The sequence below is a fragment of the Terrapene carolina genome, unplaced genomic scaffold (assembly GCF_002925995.2).
Source record: "Terrapene carolina triunguis isolate 2854851 unplaced genomic scaffold, T_m_triunguis-2.0 Scaffold210, whole genome shotgun sequence".
NCBI lineage: Eukaryota > Metazoa > Chordata > Testudines > Emydidae > Terrapene > Terrapene triunguis.
In genome coordinates this window covers 34,866,345-34,886,818 of record NW_020664561.1, presented here as the reverse complement: position 1 = coordinate 34,886,818, position 20,474 = coordinate 34,866,345, and the positions used below count along the sequence as shown (strand labels likewise).

At 39.5% G+C, this 20,474-nt stretch overlaps 1 protein-coding gene across 1 annotated transcript in view; it reads right to left on the bottom strand.

The window, feature by feature from the left end:
• Positions 1–4,521: 4,521 nt before the first annotated feature.
• LOC113407219 (rho GTPase-activating protein 29-like) overlaps positions 4,522–20,474 on the bottom strand; it is a 74,073-nt gene continuing 58,120 nt past the window's right edge. Inside the window, exons 13-24 of the mRNA XM_026655428.2 lie at positions 19,527–19,717; positions 16,048–16,214; positions 15,256–15,384; positions 14,974–15,072; positions 13,480–13,643; positions 12,989–13,177; positions 12,674–12,811; positions 10,263–10,495; positions 7,964–8,270; positions 7,691–7,799; positions 7,137–7,256; positions 4,522–5,831 (exon numbers count right to left, since the gene is read on the bottom strand). Of these exons, the coding sequence (XP_026511213.1) occupies positions 4,924–5,831; positions 7,137–7,256; positions 7,691–7,799; positions 7,964–8,270; positions 10,263–10,495; positions 12,674–12,811; positions 12,989–13,177; positions 13,480–13,643; positions 14,974–15,072; positions 15,256–15,384; positions 16,048–16,214; positions 19,527–19,717 (2,754 nt within the window). The 3' untranslated portion in view covers positions 4,522–4,923. The remainder of the gene's footprint in view (positions 5,832–7,136; positions 7,257–7,690; positions 7,800–7,963; positions 8,271–10,262; positions 10,496–12,673; positions 12,812–12,988; positions 13,178–13,479; positions 13,644–14,973; positions 15,073–15,255; positions 15,385–16,047; positions 16,215–19,526; positions 19,718–20,474) is intronic.

Sequence of the window (20,474 nt, the reverse complement as noted above, 5' to 3'; positions counted from 1 at the left end):
TTATGATAAGCTCTTAATTGCGTTGAATATTGTCTAAATGTGAGTTCCCTATATTATGAGATTTGCATTAAAACCTAAAGAAATTTTATATAAAATTAGCATCTTCAGTTAAAAACAAATCCAAAATCTTCTCTGCAAGGTTTGTAAGAGGGGCAGCGTCTCAATTTATTCAGGGTGGTGACCCCTTATTTGAAGTCAATTTTTGTCACAATCCCTCACCCCATTATATTTACAGAACAAGTAAAATGTATCCATGCTAACAATGGGTGTGCGTGTCTTGAGACGTTGACAGAATACTGGCGCTCGAAGGGTGAGGGTGAGCAGAGAGTGAGAATTTGTTTGCACCTCATAATCCCGATTTTTTTTGTGACCCCCTTTGGGGTCATGACCCACTCAAGAAACACTGGTCTAGGAGGCTGGGAGTCAGGAGGACTGGGCTCTATTTCTGACTTTGCCACTAGCTTGCTGCGTGACCTTTACCTCTGTGCATCTATTTCCCCTCCCACCCTCTATCTTGCCTGTTTAGATAATAAGCTTAGGGCAAGGACTTTCTAGCACAACTCAGCTCCCATCTCAGTTGGCCTTCCTAAACACGACTGTGACACAAACAGCAGGTGATATAATAATGGCAAATTCTATTTTTTAAACCAGATGAAACCTAGCATACAAGATTTTTTCTAAATTACACAAAAGGGGGGGAAGATTTTCAAGTAACTTTAAAAAAAAAAAGGTGAACCAGTTTGTTGTATTTTCATAAATACAGGGAAATGTGAACAGAAATTAGTCCAAATACTTTAAAAGCAAATTTAAATGACAATTTTATTTTTAAAAAGCAATGAATTTACACCAATAACTGTAAATAATGCAGTTTTATATTACAGCTTTGTGCTAGAATAGCCTTGCAAAATGGTCACAAAAATCTTTCCCACAAGATTGAGCAGTCATACCGACAAACTCACCCTGCATTCTTTACACTGGCTACCTAGAAAGTGGCAGATTTCATTAAAAAAACATTTCTTGGCAAGAAAGGACCTGAGTTCTCAAATATTCATAAGTCTCCAGCTGCTGAATTTGGGTGGACTCTTCACTTTCTGGCAATACGGAGGATATAGAGAAATAGTTCTCCATATTTTGTCAGGAAGAAATATAACTAATGCACTTGGAGTGGAAACTGTACCTAGCATTCATCAGTTATGCTGTGGGAGCCCAATACATTTCATAGACACTGTGCACTTTTTTTTTGGGGGGGGGGGGGGAAACTAGGCAGCCCTGCATTGTGGCTAGCTAACTAGAGGAGGGAATAGGAATGGCTTTCCTTTGTTTATTGCTGGAGAAGGTTACAGTTCAGGATTTAGTACATTAGTGAGCACACAGATCAAGGGATCTCTCTTTCAGGAGGGGACTGGCCTTGTCCAGTCAGTTTTTCAATAAGTCTAAGAGGTTCACCATTTTCAGCTATCTGCTGTGCATCTGTCAGTGAAACTATACTTCTTTCCTGCACCATCAGTTCTCTACTCTCCCCTACTCCCAAATCCATCTGTCCCCAGGCCCTGTTCCAATCTCTCCTTGTCTCTAGGACTCCCCCTTTCACACCTCATGGAAGTTCCTCTGTGTTGCTTCCCCATTAGTCAACGTTTCCTAACAGCAGCAGTGGGCCTAGCAAGCACAGGGACCTTTGGCCTCTGACTTTTGCATGGCTGACAGTGTGAATCTGCACTGGTGGTGGGCTGGTTGATTAGCTATAGAATGGGTCTCCTTAGGTTTTTGAGGCTGGGGGAAGCGGGGAGGAAATGGTGGTTTCCCCACAATCATCAATTCCTAATGGGTTGATTGGGGAGTTCTCACAGAAGCTACTGTGCAGTATAGTGTGCTCTCCCATGGTACAGCAACTGCCTGAGTGAGCAGCAGCCAGGCTAGTCTCAGAGAGGGCTGAAGTTATTTTAGACAAGGAGAGCGGGCATTCATTTTTTTAAGCCATGCTGTCCCCACATTCCCTCCATATAGACTCCTAACCACCATTCTGTATAACAGCCCACTGTATAGAGCTAGCCTGAGGGTTTGGGGATAGAGCTGATTCTCTGGAACATCCCCCAAATGTCATGCCTCATTTTATGTTAGATGTGGGTGTGGATATTTAGGACCCCACTAAGCTTCCTGCTGCAGAAATGAATGTCAGCTGCTTATTTCTTCCAGCCCTCCTGACCAGTGTTTTACATTTCCATAGCTCTTGCCTAAGGGGAGTGCTAGAAACTTCAGCTATGATGTTTTTAAAGGATTCTTTTTCACAAGGTCTAAAACCTCACTCAATGCTAGAAAGGAACACAAAATACCTTTGGTTCGGTGACCATTTGTTTTATGGTAGATAAAATATCCTCAGCCAGCTTGGTGTAGTAAGGTTGCAGATGTGGCAATGTCTGGAAAAAGTACTTATATCTAGATGTGGCTGAAATTTAGAAATTAAAAGTTTTCACTGAAAAATGGCCTTTTCTAAAAAAAAAAACCTGAAAGCTATTGAATTTACATTGTCAAAAATTGTTTCTCCATACAAGTTGTGCTTTTGAACAAAAGACCGATATTTTTGATAATGTTTGCTGTAATCGTAACATTTTTAAAATTTAAAAAATGACCCATTTAATTTAACGTTTTAAAACTGAGTGCAAATTGTTCTCTTTTAAGTGAAAACAGTTTAGTTTTTTGACCAACTCTACATCAGCAAAAGGATTTGAAACCAATAACTATGCCAGATTCAAAGTAACAGGTCATAAGTGAACACTAAACCCTAGTAAATATATATTAATGCTGCAACATGAAAGTCGGATGGAAGCAATTTAGAGAGACTTGGAGATAATCATTTATGCCTTCCTGAGGTGGTGTGTAGCAGAGCCCAGATTTCATGTGTTCAAAAAGAATGGAAGTGTGTGCCGGGAGCATGACATTGGAATTGGGAGTATAAAGAATGGTGTGATATAATCGACCAGTAATACTAAAGATAAAGCTTCAGGGAATAAAAAAGGCAGAAGCGTTAGGAGACCCACCTGGTACATACACAGTTATGTACATTATGGTGATTTTACACCTCAGAAGCACCTGGAATGGACTATTACCAGAGATGGTATATTAGACTAGACTGACCACTGATTGTAATTGCCAAACTGGTACTACAAGTTCATGAAAAATAGTTTCTATTAGCATTTCAAAAGTCATTAAGACAGTTTACTAATTTATGTAAAACATTCCCAAAGCGAAAAAAAAAAATCAGATGGGGCAGAGGAAAGATTTAATGATTAAATTTAAATTTAAACACTCTAGTTTGTCTACTGGAGATTTTTTAAGTTTTATCATCACCATCCTCTCACTAGCTCTATGCCATGTCCACCACTTTGCACTTAGTCTTTTCAAGAATACCTACTATTTTTGCCCACAGATCAAGTTTATTTATTCTTTCTTGAAGTGGAACCTCTTCTCACATCTCAAGAAGAAATCTTCAACCTCTCCTAATTTGTCATTTTTGACCTGCCTACTGCTGCCAGAATCAGACCGAATTTGCTACTAGCCAGGTTCTCATATAAACTGCTCTACTGCCTTTTAAGCCATGTGCTCAAATGAAAGAAATAATTCTGGACATCTCAGAACTGCCCAGAGGTGTCATAGTTTTGCAAATGCTTCCCTGGGAAATTAGAAGTTCAGCTTTGTGAATCTAACATTTCTGTTCCAGAAACTAAGTTCAGGGTATAGCCACTGACTGCAGCGTCAGGGTTTTTGTTTGTTTTATTTTCAGAAAGGGAAGTTTGATGAGACCTTTAGTTTCTTAAAGCAGGAACAAAAATGACTCCTTTTTCAAACTGAAACATGAAAGTATTTCAGTACAGGTGTATTAATACTAAACCCTAGCAAAGACCAAGAGTCTGTATTTTAATAAATTAGAAGAAAGCAAGATAGTACAGAAATCATGGAGTCTGCAAAATGTTAACAAGTTAATATATTTTTTAAGCAAATATAGCAGTGTACATATAAAACATTTAATACAAAGTGAAAAACCATTAGATGCACCTACTAATGCTGATTTTTTTTGGTTATTTTCACCATATCTCAAAACTATACTCTTCATTTCAGTTACATTAGGCAAGAAGTGAAACTGACCTATAGCAAGGGAAAGCACTGGCTATTTTGTAACTGGGAACGACAGCACCACTGCAACGGGTACTCACCCGAAGGTCATCTGAACTAGCTAGGTTGTGTGTATTTGATTCACTCACTAAGTTATACTACCTGTAACTGGATATGAAGTCATTTCTGGTTTTCACTACTACAGCTCAGTAAGTGCATCTTTCTGTACAAATAACATTAAAGTGACAACATTGAAAACTGGCAACAGATGAACATATTGGCATAAAATATACATATATAATACACAATTATAGGCCATGTTGGCCAGTATGTAATCTATTCAGGAGCAAAGCTTTAATTGCAAAGACTGGAAAACTGAACAGAAGCTTTTACAGAGCAAAGCAGAAGCTTTGGTTTATGTTTAAACAGTTGAGCATCAAACTCTCCATCTTTAGTACAAATTTATATTGAAAAATGGCTCCTTCCATTGCTGTACGCAAGAGCAATCATTTCTTGCTATAAATAATTCATTTCACCCAGGGAATTGAAGCTCAGTGTCTTACCAAGTGCACCTTCTATAGCTCCATCTACATTGGGAATGCATTTAAATAGACCTTTATGAAAATGTACTGAATTAAAAAAATTCAACTTCATTTTTCCTTCACAGTTTCCTCCCCCACTTTTAAAATGCTGTGTTGTGTGTATATATATTTCCAGTATGGCACAAAAGTGGGATCCTCAATGGGGGGAGGGAAAAAAAATCTATATTGACAAGATCAGTAACCTGTACTAACGTTCCAAGAAGTATCTGCTGCCCTATACAAAATGAGCTTCCCTGTGTTCTAATTCTTGCATACGTTTTGGTCTTAGTCTCTTATAGGTGGGCTTCAGGTCTACGGGATGAAGGTCCTCTGAGCTCATTTTTTGTTGATTTGCATGCTGTCCAGGAGCACCTGATACAAGTGCAGAGTTCCTGATCAGTTTCACAGTGTTATCTTGGGCAAGAACAGAGCTAGCACTGGCTGCCGCACAAGCATTAGGAATAGAACCCTCCTCATTTTGCTTAGCTTTGTTATTAGAAGGTGGTTTATAAAAAGTTCCTGGTGGTGGCTGCAAAGTTCTTGGTGGTCTGAAAGCAGCAAGAGGATTAGAATCTGGACCATTCCCTTCTGTTGTCATCCTCACAGATCTGACAGGTACAGTGTATGGCTTATTGGGAAGTATGGCATTCACTGAATTGTTACCAACACTGTAGGATGAAGATAAGGCAGATGCACTCCCACTCTCATGTGCTCGGTTCTCCTGGGGTACATTGGTCATAATCATTGCTGTCCTTGGAGTCATATCATACTGTTTATACTGCTTGTCCCAAGTTTTCCTCAGAGTCTGTGTGTCGTAACAAGAAAGTCTGCAACAGGCATTAACAGCAGGAAGTGCCTTAGTCTCTGAAACCTCTTCAATGGTAGGACTCCTGCCAAGCTTTTCTGGACTTAAAATTGCTACATTTCCTGAGTTTCTCTCATTCAAAACACACGGAGGAAGCATTCGATCTACAGGTAAACTCACAGGACGAATAACTGGTTTTGTCCTTGGAGATCGTAACTGGACTTTGGTTATATGGCGACTAGGTTTTATAGGTAGCAAATTACTGACTTTACAACCATCTTCAGCTAGAGAGAGAGACAGTTCATTGTCTTTGTCTGAAACTGGAGTCACAGTATTGCCTAGAGGGAACACAAATGAGTTTTACTTTGTCATTTTCACTAGATAACACTTCACAGATTCAGTGCAACTTTGACCATTTGGGCTTATTAATATACCCAACTGCATATGACAGCTGAAGAAAAGGAAATAAGTTTATTTCGAATTTTGTGACCTCAAAATTGAGGCAACAAGTCACTATAGAACCCATTAGTCCCGCTAAGGAATTAGACTGCAATTCCACAAGTGTTTTTTAAACCAATCCCAACACACTGTTACCAAGCCCCTCACCACCAAAACAACAGTTGAAATAGCATTTCCTAGAAGTTGTATGTCTCCCCTTCTCCAGTCCATTGGACTCAAAGAACAAGAATTTGATGGAATCAAGTATGAAGTGTCATGGAAACTATACATGCATTTTAAAAAGAGACTGAGGTGGTTGTGCAGTTCCCAGTACTCACCAACGTGTGCCGCCCCCGCCACCACCCCGCCCGAGAAAGCAACAAACCCTAAAAATACACTTTTTAATCTAGATGTATACTTTAGGGCCTAGTCAGAAGAATAAGGGATTTTGCCTCACCATGCTGGATAACACTAACTAATCCTGCTGGACCACTGTTTCATTGCATTATTTATTAACTAATAAGTCTATTTCTTTTGAAGGTACCAAATACAAATCCAGTACAGATGAAACAAATACTGGACTACTGCATCTGATCTAAGTCATGAACACAGTCCTGGTAAAGTGTGTCTTTTTCATAATGTAAGCCACAAAAGGATGCTGCAGGGGAAAAAATTGCACAGCAAAGAGCTGCAGAGTTATTGGCAAGAGTGAGCTTTGAGCATCCCACACTTCTCTACTCATTTTTGCGACAGTCTTCCTAGACGGGGCCATACAAGCTTGGATAATACACACATGGAATCTGGAGAGGGGTGATGGACTGCTCCAGGCCTGGGCTTTAATCGGCCAAATTTGTGGTGGGGCACTTAGTTTTGCCTGACTCTTCTCCCAGGAAGTGGGGCTGCAGACCGCCTAACCTAGATTTAGGCAGATGTTGAAAGAGGTATCGCCCAAGGAGACATTTAGCTTCTCTAGACAACTAAGTATATTTTCTGCTGCAGTGCCCTCTCCTCCATTGCTCCCAAATTTTAATTTAGTTATTTGCTACTATAAAAAGAGCTGTGTGTTGCCAGCAGTAAGGTATAATAACAACAACTATTTGCCATGTACAAATGTATTATTGTTTTTTGCACAAAAACTATTTAGCATAAGGCAGACCTGCAAAAAATGTTCTTTGGAAAATGGTTATGTAATTAAAGCAGCTAACCTGGCGCTTTTGGAGTAAGAATATTAATATCCAGAACTGTGGTAGCTGGGGGTTCTGATGGAGAATTCCTCTTACCAAAGTCCTCTTGTTTAGTTCCAGTGAGTGGCAGTGAGATACGTTCTAGGGAAGAATAGAAAAGCAGCTGTCAAATCTTTGCTGCTGGGCCCCATCCCCTTTGCTGAAATCACCTATATAAATACAACAATCCAAAGACTGTGCAACAGCCTATTAAAATTTAACCTAACATACTAAAAAGAGTTGTTGCCTTTTTTTTTTTTTTTAATTTAAACACACACACCAGGTATATGGCTCCATGAATACAGGCTTCTTCAGGGCCACCTGAAGCATTTAGTCCTTCCTTCCTCTAACAAACACGAAGTGTACATCAGAACAGTGAATGTTAAGTAGCTTTGGGAGTTTAGCAGACTTTTCCCTTGTTTGCACTTAATTCATCTTCACAGAGTAAAAAAGATGTATTTCATCCTAATGTATTTATGATTGGTATTTGGTCACATGGCAATATATTGCCCCAAGATTCACGAAGAGCCACTAACCAGTCATGGATGCATCTGATCTCTCTCTTGTGTTCTTGCTGTCATCTAGTTGCTCAAATGATGAAGCAGTTTCTGAAGCTTTATTCTCACTTGGAATTAGCAGGATGCCCTGTCAATAGAAATCAGATCAGAAGTGAATGAAAATTTAAGAAAAATATATCTCAGACTAAAATGTTAAAAGATTTCAGAGTGATGTATGTAACATTCAAAAATGCAGCTCAATTCCACACCCTTCAACATGATACCGATTCTAGTTTCACAACAGTTACTCACTTCCTTTACAGCAATAAATGACTTCCTTTGCTGCTGTGGCTCGCTCTCTCCTGTTGATGAAGCAGTTTTAAATGGAGCAGCATTTTCTTCAGACTGAACTGCAGTTGAGAGTGGCTGCAGCGAAACATCAAAGATCTTTTCATAGTAAGTTATGAGCAGCTCTACCACCCGAGCTTGAAATGGATAGTCCACAAGTGAAGAGAGTGAAACCGCGGCATCTGTCTGTCGTGGCCTGATTAGAGTTGGGCCAAATATTATGCCAAGATTGCTAGCTGACATTTTATTTTCATCAGATTGTTCAGTCACTCTGTATAAAAGAAAATGTGTCAGGTTATACAGGGTTTTTACTTCTTTGGAAAGAATACTACAGATATTCTATTTTTCAACAACTATGCTGAAAAGAACTACAAAGCCCACACATGGGCTGGGTGCTCTTACCTACAGCCAGGAAGGCAGTATTCAGCATGGAAGTACATTTCCAATTCAGCTTATGAAAAGTACATTAGAAGTGACTTGTGCCAGATACCATTAATCAGGATGTGGGAGACGACATCCAACACATATTATTATTATTATATTTTTTATAAGATTTGTTTTAGCTTTGCAGTTCACCTTTAAGATGTCAATCAGTGTAATTCTGGTCACACAGCACTGTACTCTCCTATTGATGAATAAATACATTAAACTTAACGGTGGACTTAAGTGTATATGTAACTTCTTAAAAATGTTTTCAAGGCCAAACTTTTCAGCAGTGGGTGCCTAAATAAGTTTGAACTGATTCTCAAGGGTACTGAGTACCCTTGGCTCCTATTTATTTCAGTGATATTTGTGTGTGCTCAGCAGCTCTGATAAATCAGTCGATAAGTCTGACTTTCTCTTGGTTATCATGAAGCTGTGGCCAGAGAGCTCTACGCACGACTGTCATCTAATAGCATGCACCAGTTTAACAACCAGCCCTACCATGTAACCTAACTTTACGATATCAGCCTTACCATAGGAGCCTTGACCTGATGCTGAGGATGGGAAAGCAAAGTTGGAAAACAGTTGTTAAAATGTACAAGGTAGTTCTGCAAAGTTTTTTTTTTTTTTTTTTTTAAATATGCATTTAAAAAAAATAATAGATCTTGATTCACCCACTGTATCCAATCCACGTTCCCTTGTAGTGAAGTGGTAGCTTCAGGGAGTCAGTTGTGGCTCCATGATTCAGAGCCACCTGACCCCTGTGCTCATAGAGAATTGGTGTAGCGGAGCTCTGCTCCACCATGCCCCCTCCTCAGAATGCATTATATGCTGGGGGTGGGAAGAGACAATGGAGTAACCTCCAACTGCTATATACAGGCAAAGAGTTTCCCTGCACAGGGAGAATTCTCTCCTGACCATCTCCAGCTGCTCTAAGGCTTACAGGATGCAAAGTGGCTCCTAGTCATTTAAAATTATATAAATTTTGCAACTCTGCAGCATCACTTGATGTTAACCTGACCCTCCTTTCCTCTCCCCCACACTCCCCACAGTTCACCTCCATGCTCTAGTTGGATTCTGTGGTAGCTAGGACCTTGCAGAACAGTGTAGAATGACAGAACAGGAGGTGGTTGGTCATAGCTCCAGGGAACCAAAAAATGAAGATGCGTAGGTTTAGTGTTCCCGATATGTTGAATGCCCAAACAGCAGTATTGTTAAGGAAACAGCTTTCAGCATATCAGGTTAGGAAAAGAAAAAACCCATTGTCGTCTGACAACAGGGATGGGACAACCAAATGCTGGTCTCAATAAACAAAATATAAATGTATGTCTTGCCTGCTGGTCAAGACACCAACCTGCCTCTGAAGCGCCTGAATGTAATGACTGACTGGCCCATCCAAATGCAGACCTGCCTCTTTCCAGAGAAACACTAGCAATTCAGAAGAAACGGAAGATTTATCTTTTTTGCCGGCCACTTTGCCAAAATTTCTTCTCTGGCAACAGCAAACGGCTACATACATAAACCCTCTGTTTGAGGTGCAGCATGGGGTACAATTGCTATTTCTGAGAGAAAAAAAATCAGGAGGCTAGTTCTCATTTTCAGGCAATACATCCAGAAAGTCTACATTCAGGTCAGAGCAGTGGTTTATCCTTAAGGAACACAAACTAATTTTGAAAATGAATGGAGCTACATGCACAAATGAAACCCTGTAATATTTACGACAGACATCCAAAACTGTGGGCATATTACCTTAAATTTTTTTTTTCTTAGCCTGCAGTATATAACACTGCTTATTTTTCAAAACAACATTTGCAGGTTACCTTTAAGGTCTGTCTCTCACCTATGAAGATGTCCTACAAGGTATTGAAGAGTGTTATAGTTTGGTATTGGCAGCTGTTTGAGGAGATCTTTAATTTTGATGATTATTCTGTTCAGTTCAATACAAACTGATTGTCTTTTCTTTGATCTGGGGCTAGTCTGTTTCATGTCCAGTTCCTCATTAACATTCTGACTCTCTTTCGCAAGTCCAATGAATTCGTTGTAAAGCCGAAACAAAATCAAAGGTTCTGGGAGCTAAGGGAATAAGAATATGTTAGAAATATATTCATGTCTACATTTTACCTTGTCTATTTCCTTCCTGTCTACTACCAACTGCTGTCTAGTCTAGAGCCTTTCCTTTCCTGGAAGGGATTTTTAATCATTGCTCTTAGAATTCATACCACAAATTAGCAAAGAGAGGCCTGGATTAAAAAACAAATATTCCTCTCAAAATACCACGGCATTGTGCTAGTAAATAACAGCCGCAAATAATGAATGTTCATGGTAAAGAGGCACATATTACATCAACAGTGACTGTTACGGAGTAACATATTATTGTAATATTGCACATGCGTGCAGACACACACACAGAGACACGTGTGTATATAAACACTGACATAGCATGACCATGACAGAATCAAAGGCACTGAAGTAGTATAATGTTATATTATCCCAAATATTGCTGCTAAATTTGGTCCATAATTGTTACAAAAACAATTTTAACATAGCTTTCTAACATTTCTATTGTTTTTGTTCTTTTTAAAATTCCAATGAAAATGTTCTCCAATTAAATATTCCCTTGCTGTGCATTGCAGTAGTTCATGAGAATCTGGAGAGTCTCAAAAGGACAGCAGCATAAAAAAGATTAAGTGACTTGGACTATTTTCATTGCCCACGCTCAGATAACACAAAACAGCAAAATTAAACAGATCTTTTAAAAATTAGTTTTAATCATCATCAGTGTTAATAATAGGATTTAACTCAGGGTCTCTGAACAATGTTATAGCACTTTCTTTGAACTCTCACTAACATGGGGGGTACTGGAAGTCTCAAGTACCATCAGTACCTTTAAGAATGTACTGCTCTTACTTCTGCCACCTATCCTCATTTAAAATTTGGACAGGCTTCCTCTCACAATTTTATCATTGCATCTAAAAACTAACACTGATACCCCAGCCATCTCCTGAATAAACACTAACTGCAAGGTGGTTCATTGGTAGGATACACCATTTGTCAAGGACCAAGCTGAGAAGGCAAACTAATTTTACCTGTGACCCCAAACACATTTGAAGCAGTCTCCAGATATGAAAGGCTGGAACATTAACCCATTATTTCAACTGGCCTCACAAAATATAGTACTTCTGGGGGATTACTGTACTTCTTGGGTGGCTAAAGTCACTCTGCCTCACAATACACCTCAGGCATGTAATAATCCCCCAGAAATCCATAGCCAGTCAGATTTTATAGCCTAATTGTACTGAAATTAACTTTAACGCCACAAAGAATGCACTTCAAGGTAAAAATGTTTTCCTAGAGCTTGAAAGTGTCTTAATTACAGGTTTCCAGCACTTTTGTGTGTGTGTTCAGCACATAAGAATCATTCTTAACAGCCAGGCCTAACTAGAACTGCACTGAAAGGATTAGACACATGGGAAGTAATAAGACAGCAGGTAGTCATGTTACTTATTTTCAGATTTTCTTTTGAAGTGATTGTAATTAAAATTCAGTCTTCCTATAGTGTCACAAGAAATCCTAATTTTAGTCAAAAACTCTGTGCATTATCTGTTAAAGTAGCAGTAAAAGGCTAAGGTGGCATTTTCAAAAGCATCTACGAAACTCAATGAGCACAAATCCCATTGGAAGCCATTGGGACTTGTGTTCCCAAGTCACTTAGGTACTTTAAGCTTTAAGATGGAATTCTTCCCCAAAGAAAGTGGTCTAATCATGCTGTATTGACCATTTTATGGAACATGACACTCGTTTATAGGAGTTTAATCCAAATTTTTTGGTCAGACCTTTAATAAATGTGGCTGCCACTTAAAGGGCTGGATTGTGCTTTCACATGAACTTTCATGAATGTCAAAAAGATGCATCATGCCACCAAATTAATTTTAAAACTGAACCTCACTAGAAATTGGCTACAGGGGAAAAAAACAAAAAACAAAAAAAACCTTCCACAAATGGCATCGTACTTATGTATACTGCCTTGAGTGGAAAAGCACAATATAGTATCAATTCTAATGATAGTTTCATTATTGCCATTGCCTAGCACCATGAAATCCAATTTGCAAACTGAAAATACAGGATATTCTATTCAACAATTTTCTTCAACAATTACAGGGCTACTGAAAAGTATTTTTCTCCACTCTCACGGAAGAAGAAGTTTGCTATAACAATAGCTTTGCCGTCTGGACTCTAGAGTGCTCTACAGACCTGACGAAGGTATAATTTAAGGACGTTACTGATGTCATGTGCATAGAGCTCTGACAGTTCCACCAAGTCCTTTCCATTTTCAAAAGCTTGACAAAGCTTTTCAACTCTTGATTTGGCTCCATTCACACGATAGATACCCTGAAATGGGGGGGGAAAAAGTCAATCAAAAAACAAAACAAAGAAAAATTGTTCTTTTTGCTCTAACCGCAACTGTGAAACACAGATTTGAATGTGACAGTACAGTATTATCAGTTTAAACTATTTTCAGACTGGATTGTTAGTATTTAATCTTTATAATGTTGAGTTAAGCTGTACCTTTACATTCAGGGCTCTGCTTTCAATTTCAGAGGTACATTTTTTGATGATGAAAGGGATGCCATCAGGGACACTTTTAGCAGCTTGAGCAAATTCCACCCCAAACAAATGAAGTCTTCCATGCAGTTTTTTGTGCCCACACTGAATAGCTAAAGTCTCTAAACATTTCTTGTGGCAAGCGAGTGAGCACTACAAGAAATAAGGTACATAAGAAAAATAACATCACATACCTCAACATAATTGGACAGCACTAATGTTTCATATTTCGAGTTTGTTTATATTATCCCATATGTTGTCTAGAGAGCAAATTTACAATTCTGTAGTGCCTTGCTCTTTGGCTACGTGTTAATGCTAAAAGGTCACAACATTGTCTGAGAATTTGTAGATTATTGCTACCAACAGAATACGAGTGTTAAACTTCCCATTCATCTTCACATGAACGCCAACAATCAGCAGCTGTACAATATACCGCAGTGTTTCCAACCTCTTACCTCCTCGCATTCTGCTCCATGGAATACCACTAGGCTGTCACATTCTCTGCATTTAGATGGAGCCCTCAACTTTCGCAGCTTGTGTGTTTGAGCTGCCTTGGACAGAAGAGTGTTTCTAAAAGGTCCCGGTGAATTGGCAATTTCAGACGTTAAATCATTTACACCTTGAAACAAAATTTTGCTGTTACGATAATTTCCAAAATATCTGGTCAAACATACATGATGAGGATACAGAATAAGTTACATTACTCCATAACCAGTAATCACCTTTCAGGAAATAACTATGACACCAAACCTGTGAAAGCAATACTATATTAATTTCCATGTATTATGCAGGTTATAGAATAGTTGAATAATCAGCCGTAATATAAACTTTAATCAAATCATATTAATAAATGGTCTCATATAGAGTCCAATTTTGTGCCCATGATCAACTATGGGTTTAAAATGATAGCATTTAGATTTCTAACTGATTACCCCCTATAATTCAGTCAGCTAGGTGTGCAAGTTCCATCATATGTGCCCAAATAATTGTACATACAAAAATGGAAGCTGCCTTTACAGAATTTGGCCTATAACAGTTAAAATACTCTAGACATCCTTTGACTAATGCTTCTTCACTGCCATAAATCTATTCAAATTATATATACAGACACAAAAGAGAATATCAAAATACACAGAGACCTCTAAATAATTCTATTCCACTCCTATGACCCCAGAGATAGTATTTTAGAGTTCTGGAAAAATTGTGCCATCACTGGTAATTCTTGTGACTTGTTATTTAATGTAACTCTAAGTTTTTATTCAAATTAATGTTGACAAACCTCAAAAATGTAAAATCTTACTCATAATTTTGTGCTTTCAGTTAGGTTTTATGAAATATAAGAAAACAGTCTAGAAGCTCAAATGGTATTTGGTTTTGTTTCTCCAAGGCTGTCATGTTGTCAAAAAAAATCCCCACGTCAACCTAACAGTATGTTTTTCACATTTAAGCTGGGGGCATCAAACATGATGCCAAGCCAACTGGACTTAAAGGATAAAACCTCAGTTAACATCCTAAACATTTGGATCTTGCAGATAACGCGCTCTCCTTGTCTGGGTGTTGTACCTGGCAATAGAGAAGACCCAAATACCTGGCATCCAGCAGTGTAGCTCTTGCTGTGAGCACTAATGCTGAAAACTCCTTGGCATCAGATGCTGAGATAACATGAGCCAAGGGTGATCAATGAAGCACCATCATTAGAAGTGTTCAAATGAAGATAGTACATTAATCTAAATATAGAAAGGACAATACTACACTATTTCATAGAAATTAACTAGATGACCGAGGTGGTCCTTTTTGACTGTGTATAAAACAATTTTGTGAGCATGTCATTTTTAGATGGATTCAGTTTGATTTTACACAAAGCAGCTAAAAACACAATCACTCTTAAAAACAACAAAAGCCTTCCACTAACTTACTAGAATGTAGGGCTCAAAAACATAATACATTACCACAGTCTGAAGGAGAAGGTGGTTCCCTTTCATCAAGATCATCTGCAGATGACATAGTGCCAGTAGACGGTGTTCGGGGAAGCCTTCTCTTAAAATCCGCTATGGAAGAGAAGACGTATTTTCAGACTCTTGAAAATACAACCTGCCCAACTGCATATTCTCAATATGGGCTCAATCTAACTTCCACTAAAGTGAATCTGAATTCTTCCATTGACAAAGAGACTCTGGGTCAGGTTCAATGAGAGGATTTCAAATCCAAGTGTAACTGGGAATGAGCTGTACCTGGACTAGCAGATGGAGAGTCCATGGATCGTGATTCGCTGCTTCCTCCTGCACTTTCAGAGTCACTGCACATTCCTCCACTTTGGTTGCCAACTGACCACGATCTGAATGGTAGGGGTCCTCGCACTGCTTTAAAAAACAAAACACTAAGACTTAAACACAGCTGGCTATGAATGCTCTTAACTGAGAGCATCTTCAAGCAGGGTTGTAGAAAAAGAGGAATATTACTGCAAGCTAAGCCAAGCCAAGTTACATAAACAGTCTCCACTGAAAATAAAGTTGTTGCATGTATTTGAGAAAGCTTTACAGTACGTATAAAAAACAAGTTTTAGAAACTTGACATTTGTCATGTTTTAGTGACCAGCTGAAACCAAAAGGGTATTCTTTAAGCGTTAGATTAAAAAGTTTCTTAAAATTGCTTGTTTTACTCTATTATTAAAATTTTTGTTTCAATACATAAATTTATTATGAGGATTTGCTGTGACTTGCATTTCACTCTTTTTGGCAATGAAACTAGATTGCTCAGCTAGTCAGTTTTACAACTGGTTTATATGCACTAGCACACATGCGGTGTTTAGGATACAAACAAAGCTTTATTTAAAATACACTTTTTGTTGTTGTTAAACAAATGCTATATTGTGGGCCTAAGCTACTTAAAGCTCTTCTAAAAAAATGTTGGTATCTATCATATGGTATATCCAATTACTGGCAATGGGACACATCATAGTCACACCTGCTTAAGATGACCTTTCTATTTAGAAATGAAAGTCTAATGAAATATGAAAAACCTACCTTGGATATCTGTGCTGCTGGAAGACCTCTTCTCCCCAATTTTTTGGAAACGACGATAAGACGGGCTTCCAACATCTTCTAAAGACTGGGTGGGAAAGTCTCCTGAACACTGGGATAAGTTTCCATGTGATGTATGGGCACTGTTTGTTGGTTGTTTACTAAAAGCCCTTTGAAGAAAAAAAGCCACTCATTGGAAAGGGGCCTGAATACAGTATTCAATTAAAAACTCCCAAGGCATTAAAATGCTTAATATTTTTACTGTTCACATCAATGGCAATCTCAGAGTGTATCATGGCAAATATTTACGGCCAAATATTGCTTGTCGATTACATCAGGGGAGTCCCACCTATGTAACAGAGCAGAATTTGGCTCTTGGTATTCAGGTACCAGTAGTACTCCTCATACAATCAATCTTTGAAATGTCTCCATGAGGTTGTTATAACCCCTATTTTGCAGATTGTGAAGTTACAGCAAAAGTTAACAGATTTGTCCAAGACTAGAGGAATTCAGTGGTAGATCTGAGATTAAACCTCAGCAGTTCCTGCCTTCCAGTCCTGTACTTCCCTCTAAGGCTTTGTCTCTAAAAGTGCCGGTGTGCACAGCTACCGGCGCTCGTTGGGGGTGAAATATTTTTGTCGCCGGGAAAGTTGTCTCTTGCCAACAAACAGTGGCTACACTGTGTGCCTTTTAGCAACGCGGCTGTAGCAGTACCTACAGTACTGCTACAGCCTAAATATCATTTCTCCCATAATACATAGCTGTTTGCTACTTAAAATCAATCTAAATTTAAGATTTTTATCTTTGTGCCACTGGCTTGACCATGATTATGCATCTATAGCATATAGACTTTAAAAAGGCTCAGAACAGTTAATTAGACTAATATATTTTTAGGAGTACATAAAAGACTTCACAGTGCTGCAGAAAGCTTCTAGTCTCTGGTAAGTCAGCTCTCAAGATGCAAGGAAAGAAAGCAGTTAACAATCTAATTAGTCTAAAATGCTGAGGCACCATAGGGACAAAATGGCTTATTGGCCAACTATAGCCTTAGGAAAGCCTGTGCTTAATCAGCTCTCCTCTACCCAGGAAAAGGGAACAGTTTTGAAGTCTTCTTTACAAGAGAGCAGTTACAACAGAGTGTCTTAGGTAAATACTATTCTAAAGAATAATTAAAAGTGACCATTTCAAGTGCATGGGGAATCACAATGCCATGTGAAAAAGAGTAGCATGGTGTGGAAAAAGAATCAGCTATGAAACACACAAACTCTAGGAGGTAAATATTTTGAGGGATATGCAATGTTTTTAGAATGCCATTCCTACTGATTTTTTGGTAGTTGCATAGCTAAAGCCCTTTAACTCTGAAAATTCAGGAGTATGGGTCTAAATTAATAAAAGGCAGGACATTTACAGACAAGTACTAAGAATCTCAGCCTTAACTTTGAATTTCCTGGCTTTGGCTGGTGCAAGTCTGACTCAAGCACTAACTTTCTGTATTTAGTTTCCTTTTGAAACGAAATGACAACACTTTCATGTAGAATTGTGAAAACAGAAATCGGAATGGCTATTTTTGCTCTTAAATTGTGAAGTGCCACAATGACAATTTTACATTGAGTTTAAAAGACTGAAAGGCATTTAGCCTCTTGACGTGCTCAGTTGAGATGCTGTTTTGCAGTCTTTCCAGTATCGCATTATTCATAACCAGAATTTGAGGTGAAACAGTAAAAGTTCCCAGGGTACCCAGAAAATGGTACTTGTTTGGGGTAAGTGTTCTAATACAGTTGTGATTAAGGCAGCCATCCCAAACTCATGCCAATAAAAGCTTGATGTCATTAACAACAATTCGTATTACAGTAACATCTAGGCTTCACCAGATCAGGACACTATTATGCTAGAGGCTGGACAAACACACACTACATTCCATTTATTAGTGATGCTGATATTAACAACTTAAATTTAATAGCAACATTTTGTCAGGAAGCAATCCCATCTCATTGACTTTAATTGTTAATGGAATTTGGATATTGGCAACAGGCATGTCACTTCCTAACAACTTTTTTTGGGGGGGGTTGGGGGGGAAAAGAGAGGAGAGAAGGAGGGAGGAAAAGAAAGGCCACAGGCAGGTTTGTGGGGCTGCAGGGAGGGAAGGAAGTGCTGGGGGCTGAATAGAACCTCCCCTTGCACTCTCTAGGCTGCGTCCTGCCCTGGGCACCAGTGGCTTGGGTCCAGCATGTCCTAGCACTTTTTCCCCTGTCTGCAGCAAACCTGCTACAATTGGGGACCCATCGGCCACATAGGAGCGAATAGACTGGGGCACCTGCATCCCTCCCCAATGGGGGAACCCCGGCCAGAGTCCTGGCACTGTGAGCTCAGATGGGAGACTGCAGGCAGGGCAGCAACAGAGAGAGGGACTGCAGCCTGGATGTCAGGGCACTGAGGGCCATAGAATCATAGAATATCAGGGTTGGAAGGGACCTCAGGAGGTCATCTAGTCCAACCCCCTGCTCAAAGCAGGACCAATCCCCAGACAGATTTTTGCCCCAGATCCCTAAATGGCCCCCTCAAGGATTGAACTCGCAACCCTGGGTTTAGCAGGCCAATGCTCAAACCACTGAGCTATCCCTCCCCCCAACCGGTGGAGGTGCACACTACCTCTTCCTGCACTCTCCAAGCTGCGTCCTGCCCTGGGGGCCCGGGTTCTGCACATCTCCGTACTTCCTTGGCTGCAACCCCGCAGGCAGATTTGCAGGGCTGCAGCCGTGGAAAGAAGTGCTGGGACATACCAAGCACTGGCCATAGGCAGATCTGCAGGACTGTAGCCACAGAAGGTACATCCCACTGCTTCCTTCCCTGGCTGCAGCCCTGCAAACCTGCCTTCTGCTTAGTAGCTATTTCCAGATAATGGCAACTTTTTGCTGGGAACCGAGAGGTTGCTAATAAGCAGAATCTACTGTACACCAGAAATACTCCATGCAACAAAACGCTTAAACACCTAAGACAATATACAACCATGAGGATGTGGTGGCAGCAAAAGCTGCACAACCCATGTATTTCTCATGCCTTCTCTAACTCCCACCTTCCAAGGTTCCTTCACTAAATTCATGTTCACTCCTGTTACAGCATGTCTTACAAACTAAACACACTGTTCAAGATCAAGATCTTTCATATTACCAAATAGCTATACCTAGACATTAGCAAGTTGATTCTAGTGATTGAATCAAAACAATTTATCTATGTTCTTTTTAGCCCTAGTATAAATAAAAGGGGAAAATACAACACTCTGGTGGGTTTAGTTATAGCATTGATGTCTAATTAAACATGGTTACTGGATAATTCAGAGGGGCCTAAGTCACAACTCATGGTAAAATGGCAAGTTCTATTTTACTCTTGTACAAATTTAGTTTCACTGCTAGGTGCATCCTTCTGTAAACATTTTCCTCACATTTAATTTCAAGTAAACAAGTATCATTAATATTAGCTCTCACCCATCAACCTCGGAACTCTGAATTTCAAAAGAACCTGATTCAATGGGAATGTCTTCTTTTGGCAAACTTTTCACAAACTCCAAATACTGCTGTCCTGGGTCATAGAGCTTGGCATTCTCACAGAGGGTCTGACAGTTAACTGGAAGAGATACAACTTGGGCATGCTGCATTTGGAACAGGTTAACTGTTGCCTGTTATGAAATAAAGATTAAAAAAAAAGTTTGGGGCATTTTAAAACATTTACAAGACAGTTTATATGAAATCCACCCCAAGTTAACTTTTGTTAGGGAAAAAAATTCATTAACCCACTTTATTGAGGACTCAAACAAGCTTGCCAACTCTATCATAAATATTTTCTAATACTGGATTAGTCAGAGAGACAACCCTGTGCTCTGAGTGTCCCTAAACCTCTGACTGCCAGAAGCTGGGACTGGACGACAGGTGAGGATCATTTGATAATTGCCCTGTTCTGTTAATTTCTTCTGAAGTATCTGGCACCGGTCACTGTTGAAAGACAGGGTACTGGGATAGACAGACTGTTGCTCTGACCCAGTATGGTCATTCTTATGTTCCCCAGGTTTCCAAGCACTAGTTGTACCCTCTTTATCCTCAATGTCACAAACTGCTTTCCCCATATATCTATCCCATCTCCAGCTGGTGAACATAGCACCAGTGTCTCTCCATTTGGATTGGTGTGTCCAGCAGAGATTTCTGTTCCTCCCATCAACAGGACAAAAGCCTCTATCAGGGTGAAAGATTGGGAGTTCTAAACCCAGGTTGGCCTATATCCTATATTTTAAGGTAACAGATGACAAGATTTCTCCCCAGGATGCAGACTAATTTAAAAGGATATTGGCTGAGGAGGTCTGCAGAGGGTCAAAGAAGGAATCCTCTCCTCACAGGCTAGGAAATAGGAGCGGAGCTACTGCAGCCTCGGGGTTACAGTAA